The sequence below is a fragment of the Pleurodeles waltl genome, chromosome 6, assembly GCF_031143425.1.
Source record: "Pleurodeles waltl isolate 20211129_DDA chromosome 6, aPleWal1.hap1.20221129, whole genome shotgun sequence".
Taxonomy (NCBI): Eukaryota; Metazoa; Chordata; class Amphibia; order Caudata; family Salamandridae; genus Pleurodeles; species Pleurodeles waltl.
Genome location: NC_090445.1, coordinates 1,673,205,949 through 1,673,223,371, shown reverse-complemented (window position 1 = coordinate 1,673,223,371; position 17,423 = coordinate 1,673,205,949). Strand labels below are relative to the sequence as shown.

At 45.0% G+C, this 17,423-nt stretch overlaps 1 protein-coding gene across 16 annotated transcripts in view; it reads right to left on the bottom strand.

Moving 5' to 3' along the window:
* Window positions 1–17,423, bottom strand: part of DAB2IP (DAB2 interacting protein) — a 1,276,993-nt gene that overhangs the window by 99,080 nt on the left and 1,160,490 nt on the right. For all 16 annotated transcript variants that reach the window (XM_069241673.1, XM_069241675.1, XM_069241667.1 and 13 more), the window contains one exon: window positions 5,390–5,626. In XM_069241673.1, the coding sequence (XP_069097774.1) occupies window positions 5,390–5,626 (237 nt within the window). The remainder of the gene's footprint in view (window positions 1–5,389; window positions 5,627–17,423) is intronic.

Genomic DNA, 17,423 nt, shown 5'->3' with positions numbered 1-17,423 from the left:
ATATGATGTGATTTGTGTCCTATTTTCAAACCTAGAAATTACAGAGTAAGAGGTCAATGAATTATATTATTCATTGAACAAGCATCTTACAACTGTTTTGTCCATCATTGTGTTCATCTGGCTGATATCTTGAATGGACTGGTTTTGAACTGGGCCAAAACAAATATTTCTGTTTTCCTTTTTAAGAACATGATAATTAGGGCTTTCTCTGGCATAAGGCACCACAGACCTTCCGTAGTCATAGAAACATATATTTATTAGGAGCCCTTGGTTACCTTCAGGAAATACTAATGCTTTTCTCACACCACTCAAACATTTTCACAGGTACCCCCAATTATATTAATTGGGGACAGATACAGTACTTCATCCAGAGCTACTGAGGTTCCTTATTATGAGATCTTGAGGCTCATCGTAAGAAGCACTGAAGCTTCTCTTTAGGAGTGACTGAAATACCTTTTCAGGAGAATTTAACATTCTTCATTAGGCAGAACGGAGGCTGTTCCAAAAATGACACTTGCGTTGTTAATTAAGTGTCACCGAGGTTTTCATCGGTAGAACCTAGCACTCTTCTTCTTTAGGAGACAATGAAATAACTCAGCAGTGGACCCTGAGGGTCTTCATTAGTAGACTATAATTTTCTTCTTAAGGCCCTCATTATGAATTGCGGTATCCCATCCGGAGTTGTACCTTTGGGTGGGGTACCACTTTGGGCCATTAGGTGTAGCTGGCAACACTGGGCACATTTTCAATCAGTGCTGAGTCACACCTGGTAAAAGCTCTGACAGGACAGGAGCACGGGGTGTGGTCAGCCCCTGACTGGCCCACTGAGGCACAACAGGAGTTGCAGACTATGATCCCCTTGGACTGGTACAAAAACTGAGTTGAACTTAATCTCCCTGACACCTCATAGCCATCCCCTACTACCGCTTTTCCTGACACTTTCTGCCTGCTTTGAGCTGCATTTTCATCGTGTGACACTGAAATTCCTATGCAGGCCTCAGTAACAATTACCTTCAGCAGACAGTGAACTTCATGAAGTGAAAACGAAGTTCCTCACTGAAGCACACTAAGATTCCTCATCTGCAGATGTTAAAGTGTTCTGGAGGTAGTTAAATGTTATTTCAGGAGATGATAATACTCTTCATTGAAACACACTAAGGTTCTTCATTGGTAGAACTTAAGATCTTCTTCACGAGGTATGGACCTTTCTCATCAGCAGACCTTAATGTAATCTTTTGGAAGCACTAATGTTCTTGATAAGGAGACCATTACTTTCCTCTCGGAGAGCCACATTAGGTGCTCATCAGCAGACCTCACCATTCACCAAGAGACATTCAATGTTACTTTTCTGAAAGCACTGATGCTTTAATTATGAGACTCTGGGGGCCATCATCGGGGATACTGTAGAAGGAGACACTCTATTTGGTCTCTGCAAGACCATAACATTCTTCATCAGGTGGCAAAGAGTTCCTTCATGAAGACATTCATCTGTAGAAGGCACTAATATTCCTCACTTGTGATTTTAATAATGTTCTTCTTAGGGGGCATTACAGTTCCTCATCAATAGACCTTGACATTCTTTCACAAATACTAAGGTTCCTCACTAACAGTCCTCGACATTCTTCCACAAACACAGAGGATTTTCATCCAGACACATTTCGGTTCCTCTACTGGAGACCATAGCTTCTATTTTGAGAGATCCTGACTATCATAAAGTGACAATGAAGTTGTTTCTCAGGAGACATTAATGTTCTACTTCAGGTGACAATGGCATTTCTCTTCTGGAGACCTTAACATTAATGACTGTGCAAAACTGTGTGTGTTCATTAAAGTATACTGAAGTTCTTCATCAGAAGACAATGAGTTACTTCATCAGCAGGCTAAATGTTTTCTTTTAGACACACTGAAGTTTCTCCCCTGTGGACCATAATGGACACCTCTGGAAGACACCAATATTTCTGAGTTCCTCTGTAGGTGCCCTTTTTCCTTATTCTTCAGGACATACCAAAGTTTACCAAGTGACTCTAAAGTTCTTTATCAGGACACACAGGTATTCTTTATTAGTAGATCTTAACATTCTTCTTTACTACAAACAGAAATTCCTCATCTGTAAAAAAAAAAAAAAAATGTTTTTCCTTTCAAGGACGCTGTAGTTGGTCACCTGGATTCCATAATAAAGTTTACCTTCAAGAGACTTATATACTCATCGTGTGAGCTGCATTTGAAGATGTGATCAAGAATGAATTCATCAGGAAACCTCTAATGCCCCAGGCACATTAGCTCACGCAACTACTTTCAGAAAGAAGCAAAACGTGAATTATCTCAGTTTACTTAGAAGAAAGGACATTCAACGCAGTGGGATCATGCTATTCAGATACGGAACATAATATTTGATCAGATAAATGTTTTAAATAAAGTTTGTAAACATTCATTACCAGAAGGTATAAAAGTGATAGGAAATAATGTCTGATCCCCCAAAAAATATATAAAAACGAAAATGTATAGGAAACATTGTTACACTCATACCACTCAGTTAACATTTCAACAACACATCACAGGTAGAGAAAGGTTGTCTTACCGTCACCCAGCTTCAGAATCTGCATAAGTGCCCAGTCACATTTTAAATAAGACTGGAGTTTTTAAAGCTCTGTTTAGTGGTTGCCGTGTCTTGTCATTGCCCGCCCCATACCGGAAAGACATTTCTGGTCCAAAATGTCGTTTTTTTTTTCATTTAAGTGATGCATTTTATGTTTTCAATATACAGATGTTTGAATGTGCCAAGTTGACTCTCACAGTTCTTTAAAACAATTAGTATAGATTTGTTTGCAGAGTGAAAGAAATCAAGTATGTCACGTGATACAATTACAGCTTGACAGGTTTCCTCCAGGTTATACATCTACTAAAGATAGGCTAAAGCAATATTGCTGGCATCATAGCAGACCATTCCAAAGGTGGTTTAACCTACTGCTTGAGAATAGTCTTATTAGCAGACATAGGTGCTACAAAAGTATACCAGTAGCTTTAAACAGTATCACATTCAGCATCGCAGGGACATAATTATTCTTTCTAGGAAGTGCTACATCATTTCAGAAGTGGAAGGGAACAGTCATTACATGCACTGTCTAGGTCCATACACCGTTTACTGAAAGACCTACTGCTACATCATAGTGTGAGAGCAGTGCATTGAAAGACACATAGATCACGCCACACTAGGCACTCTCACCATTTCACAATGTGAAAGAATGGTGCTCAGACACGGGGTCACTTAAGAGGGTGCCCACGGAAGTGCCACCAATTTTACACAAGCATAGGAAAGTTGGAGATTTAAAAAAGAATCAGGAGAATGTATTGCTCCTATTGATTTCTATTGAAAGAGGCAATTTCAGGCGTGAGACAGCCAAAATAAAGACATTTTTAGCTTAAAAAAATAGGGAGTCTTCCGCCTCACTCTGGTGTATTGGCATGTGTGCACTCACCAGCGGAATTGTCCTAATTGTAATGAGAAAAAGTCCCTGATGCATTCCAACAGAGGCAGGACACCCCCAAACACCCAACAGAAAGCGGTAAGACTGTCCCAGAAACGATTACCAATATCATTCTTAAACCAATGGCTGGACGCTCCAAATCAAAAGAAGCCAATGGCTGAAGAAGGCGTGCCCAAAGCCCTGTAAGGTAAGAACACTAAAGGATTTGTTTGCCATGAATTGGGCAAGGGTCATACATGTCAGACCTACTGATGAATGAGCACCCTCTGCAGACAATCCCGGGGCCCACACTGTGCAGAAGTAAGTTTCAATGAGAATAGCAAGCATCCTAAAAGGTAAACCTGTCTCTGAGAGGTAAGGCAATATTTCTGTAGCATTTAACAGGGAGCCTCTTGACGCATGTTTGGAATGTACATTCTTAAGATTAGGGGCATCATATGTACCCTTACAAAAAAAACACGCCCTTTCACCATGAACGTCAATTCACCAAAATGTCACGGGTAGCGGAAGTGACATCATACACCCATTTTGACCTTCAATTCCACTCACAAAGACATGCTAACGCATAAACACATTAACACTCGCTCACACACTGGCACATCTAAACACCCTCACCCTAAAGCACACACACAACATACATTTAAAAGCACATTTTTTTTGTTTAAAGCTGTGAGGGAGGGTCTAATCCAGGTAATTGTACTCCATTTTTATTACACTAGTAGTGACTAAATAAACACAAGCATTTGCAATGCAATGGGTCTCGCATTTGCTCGCGTTAGACCTGTTAGTGTTGTAAATTCGTAACTGGACTTTTCTTGCCACACAAACTGAACATGAAAAATAAAACAGTTGACATAAGCGAGCAGATTTAAAGCGCCGCCGTGAGCGCAGAAAGAGAGACAAAGGGAAAAAGAAATTCGCTCTCAGTCAAAGTTATCGACAAAAGTGCAATTATCCATGTAACAGGGGCGATGTCCAAGGCGGTAACAAAAGTGCCCTAAGGAGGGACAAACGTAAAGCAGTTACCAATGAAAACAAAGGATTTTTGAAAGGCAAGCCCATGAACGAGTGATAGTGATGGGCGTGCGGTGGGTGTGGCCAAAAGCCCAGGTACACACCAACACATTGGAAAAGCACTGCTTGCGCGCTCCTAAGCTCGACTTAATTATTCACGATCAGTGTAATAAAAAAATGAGAAAAAATAAAGAGAAAGGAGCCCCAACCAAAGTCCATAAGGACGAGCTGCCTTTGTGTTTCTGGCAATGCTTTTGCCACCTCTGAAGCCAGGGGTCACAGAGACAGTGCCAGGGGTCACATGGGAGAAGCCATGGGTCGCAGCTGAGACCCCTGGCGACCCCTAAATGATGTCCATGGCTTCCACACTGTGCCATGGATTTAGGAAGTGAACAGCTGTTTTAGGAGTATATCGGAGAAATTGTTTTTCCTGGAATCATGGTTATATATATATTTTTTTATTTTATACTCTTTTGATGTCCACCCATGTGCGCTTGATTAGCCCTTATCAGCTTTATTTGCTCAGATAAAAAATGAATACTTTTGCTTCATCAAAGGCCGGGTATGCACTGACTCAGCGGGCGGTAAATACCTGCTTTATTAAATAAATCTAAACTCCTTCGCACTATTAAAAGTAACTCTTCATCCAGTCCTGCCTCTTTGCTTTTAAAACACTGTTTGCACGCTTGAATTTAAAATGCTTCTAACAAGAGAAAGAACATTGGGCAGAGGGAATTAAAATTCAACATGACTGATGCTACCAGCAAGATAATTGCCTTTCCCGGCTAATTGTTGGTTTGAGATGACGGGAGTGGAATAACAACTCATGCAGAATCCATCAAATCACATCTCTTAGTTGTCTGTGAGGAGCTCTGGGGAGAGGCGCTTACTTTGCAAAGTTTGCGAGGTTCTGCGTGACCTTGGCGATCAGGGTCAAAGTGCGTGCCGTGCGGTCATCGGGGTACTCCTGCAGAAGGTTGAAGAGGGACGGAGACATGATGGCAGGACACAGGAAGCGGAGGAAGAGGGAGGCGCTGATCAATCGCTCGCTGATGTCGGGGCGGCCTCGATTGCTGCACTCCTGTCTCCACGAAGCAAACACCTCCTTGAGCTCCCTCGGGAAGACACTGCAAAAAAAATAAAAATAAAGAGTCGTGATCAGACAGGCGCTCGACACAAGGAGAAAGTATCGTGTAATTAATCACCAAGGATTCCATGCCGAACTGTCTTGTGTAATTTATGCCGCAGGTGCTCAATCTGCAATAACACAATTACAAAGCACTCAACTTTAAAACCCAAACAATAGTCTGAAAAACAGTATGGGGGTGTTTTTAACTCGGAGACGTTATTTGTGCAGGAACTCGGACTGTGCGGAGTATTTATTAGGCATCGCATAATTCCTTGTTATTAGCCTGTTCAAAGCTCGCGCAGTTTTCTGGGGGTTTTTACGCGTATGCCAAGGCACTCGCGTATTTTTCCCCCGCAGATGTGGATTGCCAATGATCCGAGAGAATTGTACACTGAAGCTTTTCATAGAAAAATTGCTCAAAACGACCTTGTGGTGGCAGCTCGTGAGGTTTTTGGACTCGAGTGCAACCTTGCTTAGCTTTTCCTTGCAAGTAATGTAACAAAAAATGACACTTGCATTGAAAAGGCCAGATTTTCACACAGGAGCCCCAGGCACAAACACCTTCAGATTTTCAAAGTTTTGTGGCTAGTTACATGAACTTTGCAAGGAAAAACCAATGTGACTTTACATTCCCAAGTGGAGTACCACTGAACGTGCACTAGTGGTGGGTCACAGCTCTTCACACAGGGAGGAGCACGTCTAGGACTGAGATCTGCTTTTCCTTCATCGCCTTAATAGAGTAATATCACCACAGTAGGCGTTCCCAATGCACCATTCACAAACAGGTGAATAATGCCTTCGGATTGTTCCCTGTTAACCAATGGCATAGCTACAAAAGCATTTAAGAATATTTTAATTTGGATGTTTCTGAAACTTGAAACTAGGCTAGAACAGCAGTGCATTGCAGCACATGGTAGTGTAGAGTGAGATTATACGCAGAACCATACTAGTAGCAAAGAGACCATCAAGGGGTTGTGCCGAAGGGCATCTAATGGGTGGATGGGGAGGGACAGGACCTCAATGTACAGTGCGCATTACACTGCTGAAATCTTAGGCAGGCTGTTACTAGACTGTGGTACCTCAGTTCTCATAGGTGATTGTTTTTACCTGATACCGCTATTAAAAGGGGTTGGCCAATACATGAGCAATCCTGTCCTGTCCCTCATGGTTATCAGAGACTTTGTTTCCAATGACTGTCAGAAAACCTCAATACAGCATCTCAATCACCAAGGCTGATCCAGTAGGTGATGTTGTGCTGGCCGTAAGAGACCCACAGAAACCAACAACCTTATTCAGAGTGGTTGGTATGGAGTCCGCCTCCTTCTCAGAATCTGGAATATTTGGTGGATGCTGCCAGAGTCACATCAAGGAGTTCTCATTGGTCTTTCCTAAAACTACATAGGCAACAAAAACGCGTTGATGCATACGCTTCAAGAAGGAGATGTTTTCCACCTTAAAGTAAAAATGTACTATGGCGTTACCAGGGTCTTCTCAATGGAACTGTTTTCAGTGACCTGCTCATCTGAAATCTTGTTGTCACTGGAGATTTTCCTTGGGATCACAGAGCATCATTCTACGTACGGTAAGAAGCCCTCCAGCCCCTTGTCATCTGGAACACCGAATCTGTCATCTCCTACCGTAATAACTAACAGAGTCCTCTGCATGGAGAGAAAAATGGTTAGCTTAGGAGGTCTACCAAAGTAGCATCCAGAATGAATTGCAATTAAAAAAAATACACACATGAGCTGACATGCTGTCAAAACCGTGAATTCATTTTTTTTTTATCTTTGGGGCAATGCACTAATCAAAATTGTAAAGCAATGCTTTGATGTTAACAGAAGGCATACTGTGCAAAACTATACATTTAAAAGTGTCACTTAAAAGGCAGAACCATTGAGGTTAAAGAATGTTGTAACACTAACGTATGCACGCCTACGTACATAAATGGATGGAAAAAGTAAGAATGTCAAAATAACACACAAGCAAATACTTTACAAAGTATATGTGAAAGACCACCTGAGGATATACAAAAACATTGCAGGAAAGAGAACCAGAATTCCTGCAATGATGAGGTAAGAGTGTCATAATGCTAATTTATAATAAGACAAAATAATCCTGAACCTCTTACTCATCTGGGCGCTGAACAGCAAACGCCAAGTATGTTCTAGGGAGGCTTCTGGATAGGAATTTCAAGAGAGAACCAAAGATTTATACTCCAGGAAATAATGGCCAGCACCCAGAAGGAGTCAAACATTTATGCGGCCTTCCTGAATTACTCTTCTGCTTTTGGCCTGATAAACTGGGAAAGACTGTGATCTAAACTGAAGAGCACATCCATGAATTCATAAGCACTAATTTAAGTGTGCCTTGGTGGACTCCTAGCCCGACTTTTGTTCAACCTATATCTGAACAATTTATCAACTTGCCTCTAAGATCCACCAGATGACCTTGCAAAAGCTGAACAGGATAAAGAACAATTCTCCTAGATGCCACGCCTCTGATCTAGAGTCAAAAATCTTTTCACAAAAAGAGGGGAGAAACATTACAGAAGTTAAATTGAATTCAATATTAGAGGCAAAAATAATGGCATATGGTACTGAGACAAAGAAACAAAAAACACACAAACTAACATTATAAAAAAAAAGAAAAAGTAACCTACAACCAACACCTACGAATGACGTTCTCCTCCAGGCCAACCTGAAAAGTCCACTTTGTAGAGTCTTAAAAAAAATAATGAAAATAACTAGGGGTGGGTGAAAAACTCTGCTCCGCTAGGGAAGTTTGCAGAGTTTTGCCCACTCTGCGTTCCGCATGGAGTGCAAAGTTCTGGCAAAACTCCGCAACCGCCAAGTGGCGGAGTTTTTTCTCACGTGCAGCTCGCCAACAATAGGTTGGCAAGTAAGAATTTGAGTCCCCTAGCGCAATTTTCTGGAGCCTGAATGCCTCCTGGTGAGGTTTCTCAACATGGGCGGTTGCAACAGGTCACAACTGTTTGCGTTGACAAAGCTGTCACTCAAGTAGAAAATCTACTTGAGCGGCAGAAAGAAGCAGCGCCCTCTGGTGCACCGCATGTTGCTGTTCCTGCTGATTTTACAGCGCAGAACAGGCTCCCGGCACCAGAAATCCACGAGCAGCGCAACATGCACAAATTCTGCCCACTTATGGAACTCCATGGAATCTCACAGAGCTGAAGAAACAGAAACAGAAAAGGTCATTCATGATGACAAGAGCCAACATCATGGAGTGGACCCAAAGGAGAGAAACGCATGATGGGGCCAGTGAATCTTTGAGTTCTGCAGGTAACTTAGGAGTTGGGACACACCATCATATCCTGACTCATGCTCATGGCATGGGTGTGGGGAAACTAAAATATGTTCAAGGACACGCTTGCTAGTCTTAACCTAATGGAAGTAACCAGTACGGGGGTTACTTTTTGGCTGATCAAAAGCAGACCTATACTCTCCAGGCGGCATCTTTTCTCTACACTGCGAAGAAAATAAGACGCATGAAGCATACGCTCCTCGAAATCCAAGCAAATGAAATTCAAAACGCAATCTTGTAAGAAACAGAAGTAGTAGAAATGTAGATTTTCCTAGTAATTTATGACGGAAAGTCTTAATTTTATTAAAGACACGGAGGCGAATATTATGCGTTCTTTTCTTACTTTATTTTAAACAGCAGCAGTCAAGAACTACAGCTCCCAGGAGGATTAGCGTAAGACTAACCAATGGGAGTAAAACAGAAACAAAGAACTAAGCCAATCAGCATACTCCATTAACCATAGAGAGTACCCTTGACTGCAAGCAGCCCTCTTTTCTTGAGCGAGTAAGTCAGATAGAATCATAAAATAACGGGTAAATGAGTCCCACAATCGCCAACGCCAAGGAGACTGAACAAAACTCTTGGACCGCTGTGATGAGACGAGAGGCGGATGAAGGAGGCCGAAGGTCCTGTGAAGGTTGCTCCGATGCATCTGAAGAATTCTTCTTGAAGGGAGAAAGGGAGAAGCCAACGACGTTATCCGGAAGCTGGAGGAAGTGCAGGAGTCGCTGGGAGGGAGAAAAAAGTACACATTAACAGAAGTACTTGAGGTGGGATAATATTCGCCTCCGTGTCTTTAATAAAATTAAGACTTTCCGTCATAAATTACTAGGAAAATCTACATTTTATGACAAGACCGGAGGCTCTATTATGCGAGTTTAAAGCATATCAATAACCACAGAAGAAGCAGTTCTAACAGGTTTACAATAAAAAGTCTTAAAAACATTGTCATTAGTCCAATCTGCCGACCTGAGAATGTCCTCCAAACTAGATCCTAAAGCGAACGCTTTAGAGGCCATGGCTCCCCTGGAAGAGTGGGCCCCGTACACCGAAGTATCAATACCCGCTAGGGACATGATCAATCTGACCCAATGGGCTAGGGTTGCAGAAGAAACCGGGTTATGAGGTTTGCGAAAGGAGATTAGAAGTTGGGTAGAGGAAGACGTTCTCAGGTCGACAGTTCTTCTCTCGTATTCTTTCAAACAAAGACCCACACATAATTTTGGTTTATCAGGGAAAAAGGGATAGAACACCGAATGTAGATTAGTTTTGGTGCGTTTAGCGATGTGAAACAATACACCTGAGGGTAAAAACTGACGGGCGGAAACATCTAGGGCCCTAACATCAGAAACCCTCTTGATGGAAATTAGGCAAAGGAGCATAGTGAGTTTGGCAGACAGGATTTTCAGGGAAAGACTGGAATTGTCAGACCAAGAAAGAAAGAGATTCAGAACCAATGAAACATCCCAGACGTGGGAGTATTTGGCAGAAGGGGGCCTAGAGAGTTTGACCCCCTTTAAAAGGCGACAAATTAAGGGATGAATCCCAACAGGATTGCCATCAATATTAGAATGGTTCATAGAAATAGCGGATCTATAAAGGTTGATAGTCCGATATGATTTACCCAGACCTGCCTGAGCCGCTAAGAAATTAATAACCAGATTTAGATCCGCTGAAAAGGGATCGGCACATTTTCCCACACACCAGCTTGCCCAAAGAGACCAAGCTGATCTGTAGGCTCGCCTTGTGCCAGGCGCCCAGGCATTGTTGATGAACTCTGAAGCTTCCGACGAAATCGGGAAGGACCGCTGGGCAGCCCTGAGATGAGCCAAGCAGACAGGACTAATGATCTGTCGAGAATAAGATTGTGGGGCCGACCGAGTGGATCTAGAAGGAGAGACGGAAATGATGGGAGTAAGATCGGGAAATCTGCCGCGAGCTCCAGTAGGGGAGGAAACCATACCTGAGCTTGCCAAAAGGGGGCTATCAGAACAAGGGACGTCATTTGACGCCTGACCTGGTTTAAAACCCTGTTGATCAGGATAAAAGGAGGGAAAGCATAATTGAGGGAATTGGACCAATCCTGAAGGAAAGCGTCTGTAGCCAAGGCCAACGGATCTGGACGCCAACTGAAGAAACGAGGAAGTTGGGAGTTGAGTCTGGACGCAAAGAGATCCACCTGAAAGGGCCCCCATTTTCTTTCGATTTGGTGAAAGACGGAACGGTGTAATCTCCAATCGCTGGAATCCGAGATATGTCGGGAATGCCAATCCGCGTTGGAGTTCAGAGAGCCTGGGAGATACTCGGCGAGAAGGGAAAATTTGTGGGACAGACAAAACTCCCAGAGGCTCTTGGCCAGAAGAGCAAGGGGTCTGGACCTGGTGCCACCTAGATGGTTTATATAACGCACTGCGGAAATGTTGTCCATGCGGAGCAGAATGGAGCAGCTTGCTCTGTCCTTCGTAAAACTCCGGATCGCAAAGGAGCCTGCAAGAAGCTCTAAACAATTTATGTGCAATCTGGACTCCTCTGCGGACCATGTACCGCCAGTCGAGATTGAGCCACAACGGGCGCCCCAACCGGTGAGACTTGCATCGGATTCTAATACAAGATCGGGCACAGAGGGGAAGATGGACCTGCCGTTCCAAGCCTCTAAATGGGATATCCACCATTGGATTTCGAGTAGAGATTCTTGATCTAGATAGACGAGGTCGGAGAAAGCCAAACCTCGACGAAGGTGAAGGATCTTGAGACGTTGAAGAGCGCAATAGTGAAGGGGTCCTGGGAATATAGCCTGGATAGACGAAGAAAGAAGGCCGACGACTCTTGCAAGAGTTCTGAGAGAAATAGAGTCTTTCCGGAGAATTGAAGCCAATTCCCTTTTGATTGCAGAAACCTTGTCCCGTGGAAGAGACAGGGAAGCCGAAACTGAATCGATTCGGAAGCCTAAGAATTCTACTTGTTGGGAAGGAACCATAACAGATTTCTCGAGATTTAAGAGGAAGCCAAGCTCTGTTAGGAGGGTGGAAGTTATCTGAAGCTGGGACAGGAGAGAAGATTTGTTTTGATGCATGATAAGGATATCGTCGAGATAGATAATGAGTCTGAAACCCAGAGAACGAAGGAAGGATACGACCGGCTTTAAGAGCTTCGTGAAACACCACGGAGCTGAAGAAAGGCCAAAAGGAAGAGAGGAAAACTGATACGTTTTTGAATTCCAAAGAAATTGTAAATATTTTCTGTGAGAAGGATGGATCGGGATAGTGAGGTATGCATCTTGGAGATCCAGTCTGACTAACCAGTCGCCTTGGAGTAAAATATCCCTGAGATGGATAATAGTCTCCATTTTGAAGTGTCGATAGACGACGAACTGGTTGAAGGATTTTAGATTGATTACAGGTCTTAGCTTTTTGTTCTTTTTGTGGACGAGAAAGATAGAACTGATGAAACCGGAGGAGTCTGGAATACAGCTTTGGATGGCATCTTTTTCTAGCAGAGCTTGGATTTCCGAAGAGATTAGAGATGACATCTCGAGGGAGAACCTTGGAACAGGAGGGGGACTTGACTGGGAAGGTGGAAAGAGAAATTCGATGCAATAGCCCTGGACAGTGGAAATAACCCATGGGTCTGAAGAAATTGACCTCCATTTTTGTAGGAAGAATCGAAGTCGACCTCCCACGGGAGGGCCAGAACGTTGGCTTACCTGAGGAATTGGCCGTTCTGTAGATGCGCTGACCGCGGTTGCGGAAGCCCCTTGATCGTTGGGGGTAGAAATGGGGTTTGAACTCTTGGTTGTAATAGGAGGGAGGGTTGGAGAATCCTCTGGAGCCTTGGTTCCTGTATTGGCGGCTGTGAGAAAGTAGCCTCTTTCTAGCCTTGTTACCCCCACTTTTGGCCTGTTTGTGAGTGTATGTCAGGGTGTTTGTCACTGTTTTCACTGTCTCACTGGGATCCTGATAGCCAGGCCCCAGTGCTCATAGTGAAAACACTATGGTTTCAGTATGGTTGTTATGTGTCACTGGGATCCTGCTGGTCAGGACCCCAGTGCTCATAGGTTTGTGGCCTATATGTATGTGTCACTGGGACCCTGTCACACAGGGCCCCAGTGCTCATAGGTGTGCATGTACATGTTCCCTGTGTGGTGCCTAACTGTCTCACTGAGGCTCTGCTAACCAGAACCTCAGTGGTTATGCTCTCTCATTACTTTCAAATTGTCACTAACAGGCTAGTGACCATTTTTACCAATTTACATTGGCTTACTGGAACACCCTTATAATTCCCTAGTATATGGTACTGAGGTACCCAGGGTATTGGGGTTCCAGGAGATCCCTATGGGCTGCAGCATTTCTTTTGCCACCCATAGGGAGCTCTGACAATTCTTACACAGGCCTGCCACTGCAGCCTGAGTGAAATAACGTCCACGTTATTTCACAGCCATTTTACACTGCACTTAAGTAACTTATAAGTCACCTATATGTCTAACCTTTACCTGGTAAAGGTTAGGTGCAAAGTTACTTAGTGTGTGGGCACCCTGGCACTAGCCAAGGTGCCCCCTCATTGTTCAGAGCCAATTCACTGAACTTTGTGAGTGCGGGGACACCATTACACGCGTGCACTACATATAGGTCACTACCTATATGTAGCTTCACCATGGTAACTCCGAATATGGCCATGTAACATGTCTATGATCATGGAATTGCCCCCTCTATGCCATCCTGGCATAGTTGGCACAATCCCATGATCCCAGTGGTCTGTAGCACAGACCCTGGTACTGCCAAACTGCCCTTCCTGGGGTTTCACTGCAGCTGCTGCTGCTGCCAACCCCTCAGACAGGCAGCTGCCCTCCTGGGGTCCAGCCAGGCCTGGCCCAGGATGGCAGAACAAAGAACTTCCTCTGAGAGAGGGTGTGACACCCTCTCCCTTTGGAAAATGGTGTGAAGGCAGGGGAGGAGTAGCCTCCCCCAGCCTCTGGAAATGCTTTGTTGGGCACAGATGTGCCCAATTCTGCATAAGCCAGTCTACACCGGTTCAGGGACCCCTTAGCCCCTGCTCTGGCGCGAAACTGGACAAAGGAAAGGGGAGTGACCACTCCCCTGACCTGCACCTCCCCTGGGAGGTGTCCAGAGCTCCTCCAGTGTGCTCCAGACCTCTGCCATCTTGGAAACAGAGGTGCTGCTGGCACACTGGACTGCTCTGAGTGGCCAGTGCCACCAGGTGACGTCAGAGACTCCTGCTGATAGGCTCCTTCAGGTGTTAGTAGCCTTTCCTCTCTCCTAGGTAGCCAAACCCTCTTTTCTGGCTATTTAGGGTCTCTGTCTCTGGGGAAACTTTAGATAACGAATGCAAGAGCTCATCCGAGTTCCTCTGCATCTCCCTCTTCACCTTCTGATAAGGAAACGACCGCTGACCGCGCTGGAAGCCTGCAAACCTGCAACATAGTAGCAAAGACGTCTACTGCAACTCTGTAACGCTGATCCTGCCGCCTTCTCGACTGTTTTCCTGCTTGTGCATGCTGTGGGGGTAGCCTGCCTCCTCTCTGCACCAGAAGCTCCGAAGAAATCTCCCGTGGGTCGACGGAATCTTCCCCCTGCAACCGCAGGCACCAAAAAGCTGCATTTCCGGTCCCTTGGGTCTCCTCTCAGCACGACGAGCGAGGTCCCTCGAATCCAGCGACGCTGTCCAAGTGACCCCCACAGTCCAGTGACTCTTCAGCCCAAGTTTGGTGGAGGTAAGTCCTTGCCTCACCTCGCTGGGCTGCATTGCTGGGAACCGCGACTTTGCAAGCTACTCCGGCCCCTGTGCACTTCCGGCGGAAATCCTTCGTGCACAGCCAAGCCTGGGTCCACGGCACTCTAACCTGCATTGCACGACTTTCTAAGTTGGTCTCCGGCGACGTGGGACTCCTTTGTGCAACTTCGGCGAGCACCGTTTCACGCATCCTCGTAGTGCCTGTTTCTGGCACTTCTCCGGGTGCTACCTGCTTCAGTGAGGGCTCTTTGTCTTGCTCGACGTCCCCTCTCTCTGCAGGTCCAATTTGCGACCTCCTGCTCCCTCCTGGGCCCCAGCAGCGTCCAAAAACGCCAAACGCACGATTTGCGTGTAGCAAGGCTTGTTGGCGTCCATCCGGCGGGAAAACACTTCTGCACGACTCTCCAAGGCGTGGGGGATCCATCCTCCAAAGGGGAAGTCTCTAGCCCTTGTCGTTCCTGCAGTATTCACAGTTCTTCAGCCTAGTAAGAGCTTCTTTGCACCAACCGCTGGCATTTCTTGGGCATCTGCCCATCTCCGAGCTGCTTGTGACTTTTGGACTTGGTCCCCTTGTTCCACAGGTACCCTCAGACAGGAATCCATCATTGTTGCATTGCTGATTTGTGTTTTCCTTGCATTCTCCCTCTAACACGACTATTTTGTCCTTAGGGGAACTTTAGTGCACTTTGCACTCACTTTTCAGGGTCTTGGGGAGGGTTATTTTTCTAACTCTCACTATTTTCTAATAGTCCCAGCGACCCTCTACAAGGTCACATAGGTTTGGGGTCCATTCGTGGTTCACATTCCACTTTTGGAGTATATGGTTTGTGTTGCCCCTATCCCTATGTTTCCCCATTGCATCCTATTGTAACTATACATTGTTTGCACTGTTTTCTAAGACTATACTGCATATTTTTGCTATTGTGTATATATATCTTGTGTATATTTCCTATCCTCTCACTGAGGGTACACTCTAAGATACTTTGGCATATTGTCATAAAAATAAAGTTCCTTTATTTTTAGTATAACTGTGTATTGTGTTTTCTTATGATATTGTGCATATGACACTAAGTGGTACTGTAGTAGCTTCACACGTCTCCTAGTTCAGCCTAAGCTGCTCTGCTAAGCTACCATTATCTATCAGCCTAAGCTGCTAGACACCCTATACACTAATAAGGGATAACTGGGCCTGGTGCAAGGTGCAAGTACCCCTTGGTACTCACTACAAGCCAGTCCAGCCTCCTACAGCGGCCGGTAAAGCGACCCCTACCTCTACCGGCCCGGGAAAAAACCCGTTGGTTGAAAACCTTCTTCAAGGATTGTTGAGCCTTATCGATAGACGAAAAAGTAGAGACGAAACGGCTAAGGTCCTTTATGAAAGAATCTCCAAACAGTTTACCATCGGCCTGGATACCAGGATCCCTGGAAGCGAGATTAGCTAGCTTAGGATCCATGCGGAGAAGGAGACCCTTGCGTCTCTCATGGATAATGGCCGAGTTAGCGTTACCCAAAAGACAAAATGCTCTTTGGGTCCAAAGAGAGAGGTCCAAAGGATCGATAGGGGAATCCTCCAATCGAGCCGACTCGGCTAAGTCTAGAATTCTAGATAGCGGACCGACCACGTCGAGGAGTTTGTCTTGGCACGTGGTCCAGGCTTTGTCAACCCCTTTACGGGGATCCTTTCCATATTTTGTAAAAAATGTGATGAGGGACTCATCAATAGCCGGAGTCAGAGTAATGTTAGAGTCCAAGGACGGTCGAGGGCATTCAGACCTGAGTTTGGAGCGAGTCTGTTTATCCAATGGAAGACGCAAGCGGGAAGAAATTTATTCAGCCACGTGATCCAAAGGAAACCACTCCGTGGAATTGGGGTGATGAATGAGTGACGGATCGAACATGGGAACCCCTTCGGCATCAACCACACTGGTAGATGGCACACCAGAGGAAAGTTTCGAACGTTTGGAAGGGGGAGAAGAATGAGCAAGCGAGTCATCCGGATTATCTGACGAAGATAAATCGTCCAAGCCCTCTTCGTCCGTGTCCAAAACCCTCGTAACAGCAATCTTTTTCGGCGCTAAAGTATGTTTTGACTTAACTTTACATTTGGCATGAGAGCCCGACTTTTTGGAAGAATTCCCCTCCTTAGAAGGAGGCCTGGGAGGAACCAAGTCCTCGTTCTGGTGTGAGGCAAGCTCACTCTCTGCATGTGCGCCTTTCGCTGTTTTAAAGGACGAGCTTATTTTGCGTTTTCTGCCTTCCCCCGCAGAATGGGCCATGGGTTTGGACATCATGGAAATTACAGAACTCTCGATGTTCTTAGACATCGTAACCATAGATGCTTTTAATGCATTTTTAACTGAGGATTTAATAAACTTGTTCAGATCCTGTTTAAAAAACTCCTCATTATCCTCAGAATCCGTATTGACAGATGAAGTATCTGTATTCATCTTGCCTTAAAGCTGACAGCTGCCCAAAGGAGTAATAAAACGTCTCAGGAGCAGCGAGGTAACTAAAGAGTTAATAGAGAGCAACACGCTCTTATAAAACTGAAAAAGCCCTCCCTTGGGCGGGGCCGAGAAGGAGAGAGGGAGGAAACGTGGGCCGGCCACGAAGAGACACTGCTTCGGCAGCAGAAAAACGAGAAAGCCGCTCCGGAAACGCGTGGAGACGCGCTACCGAAACGGAAGGCTTCGCAGTGGCTTTCCAGAGAAGCGGAGCAGTTCGCC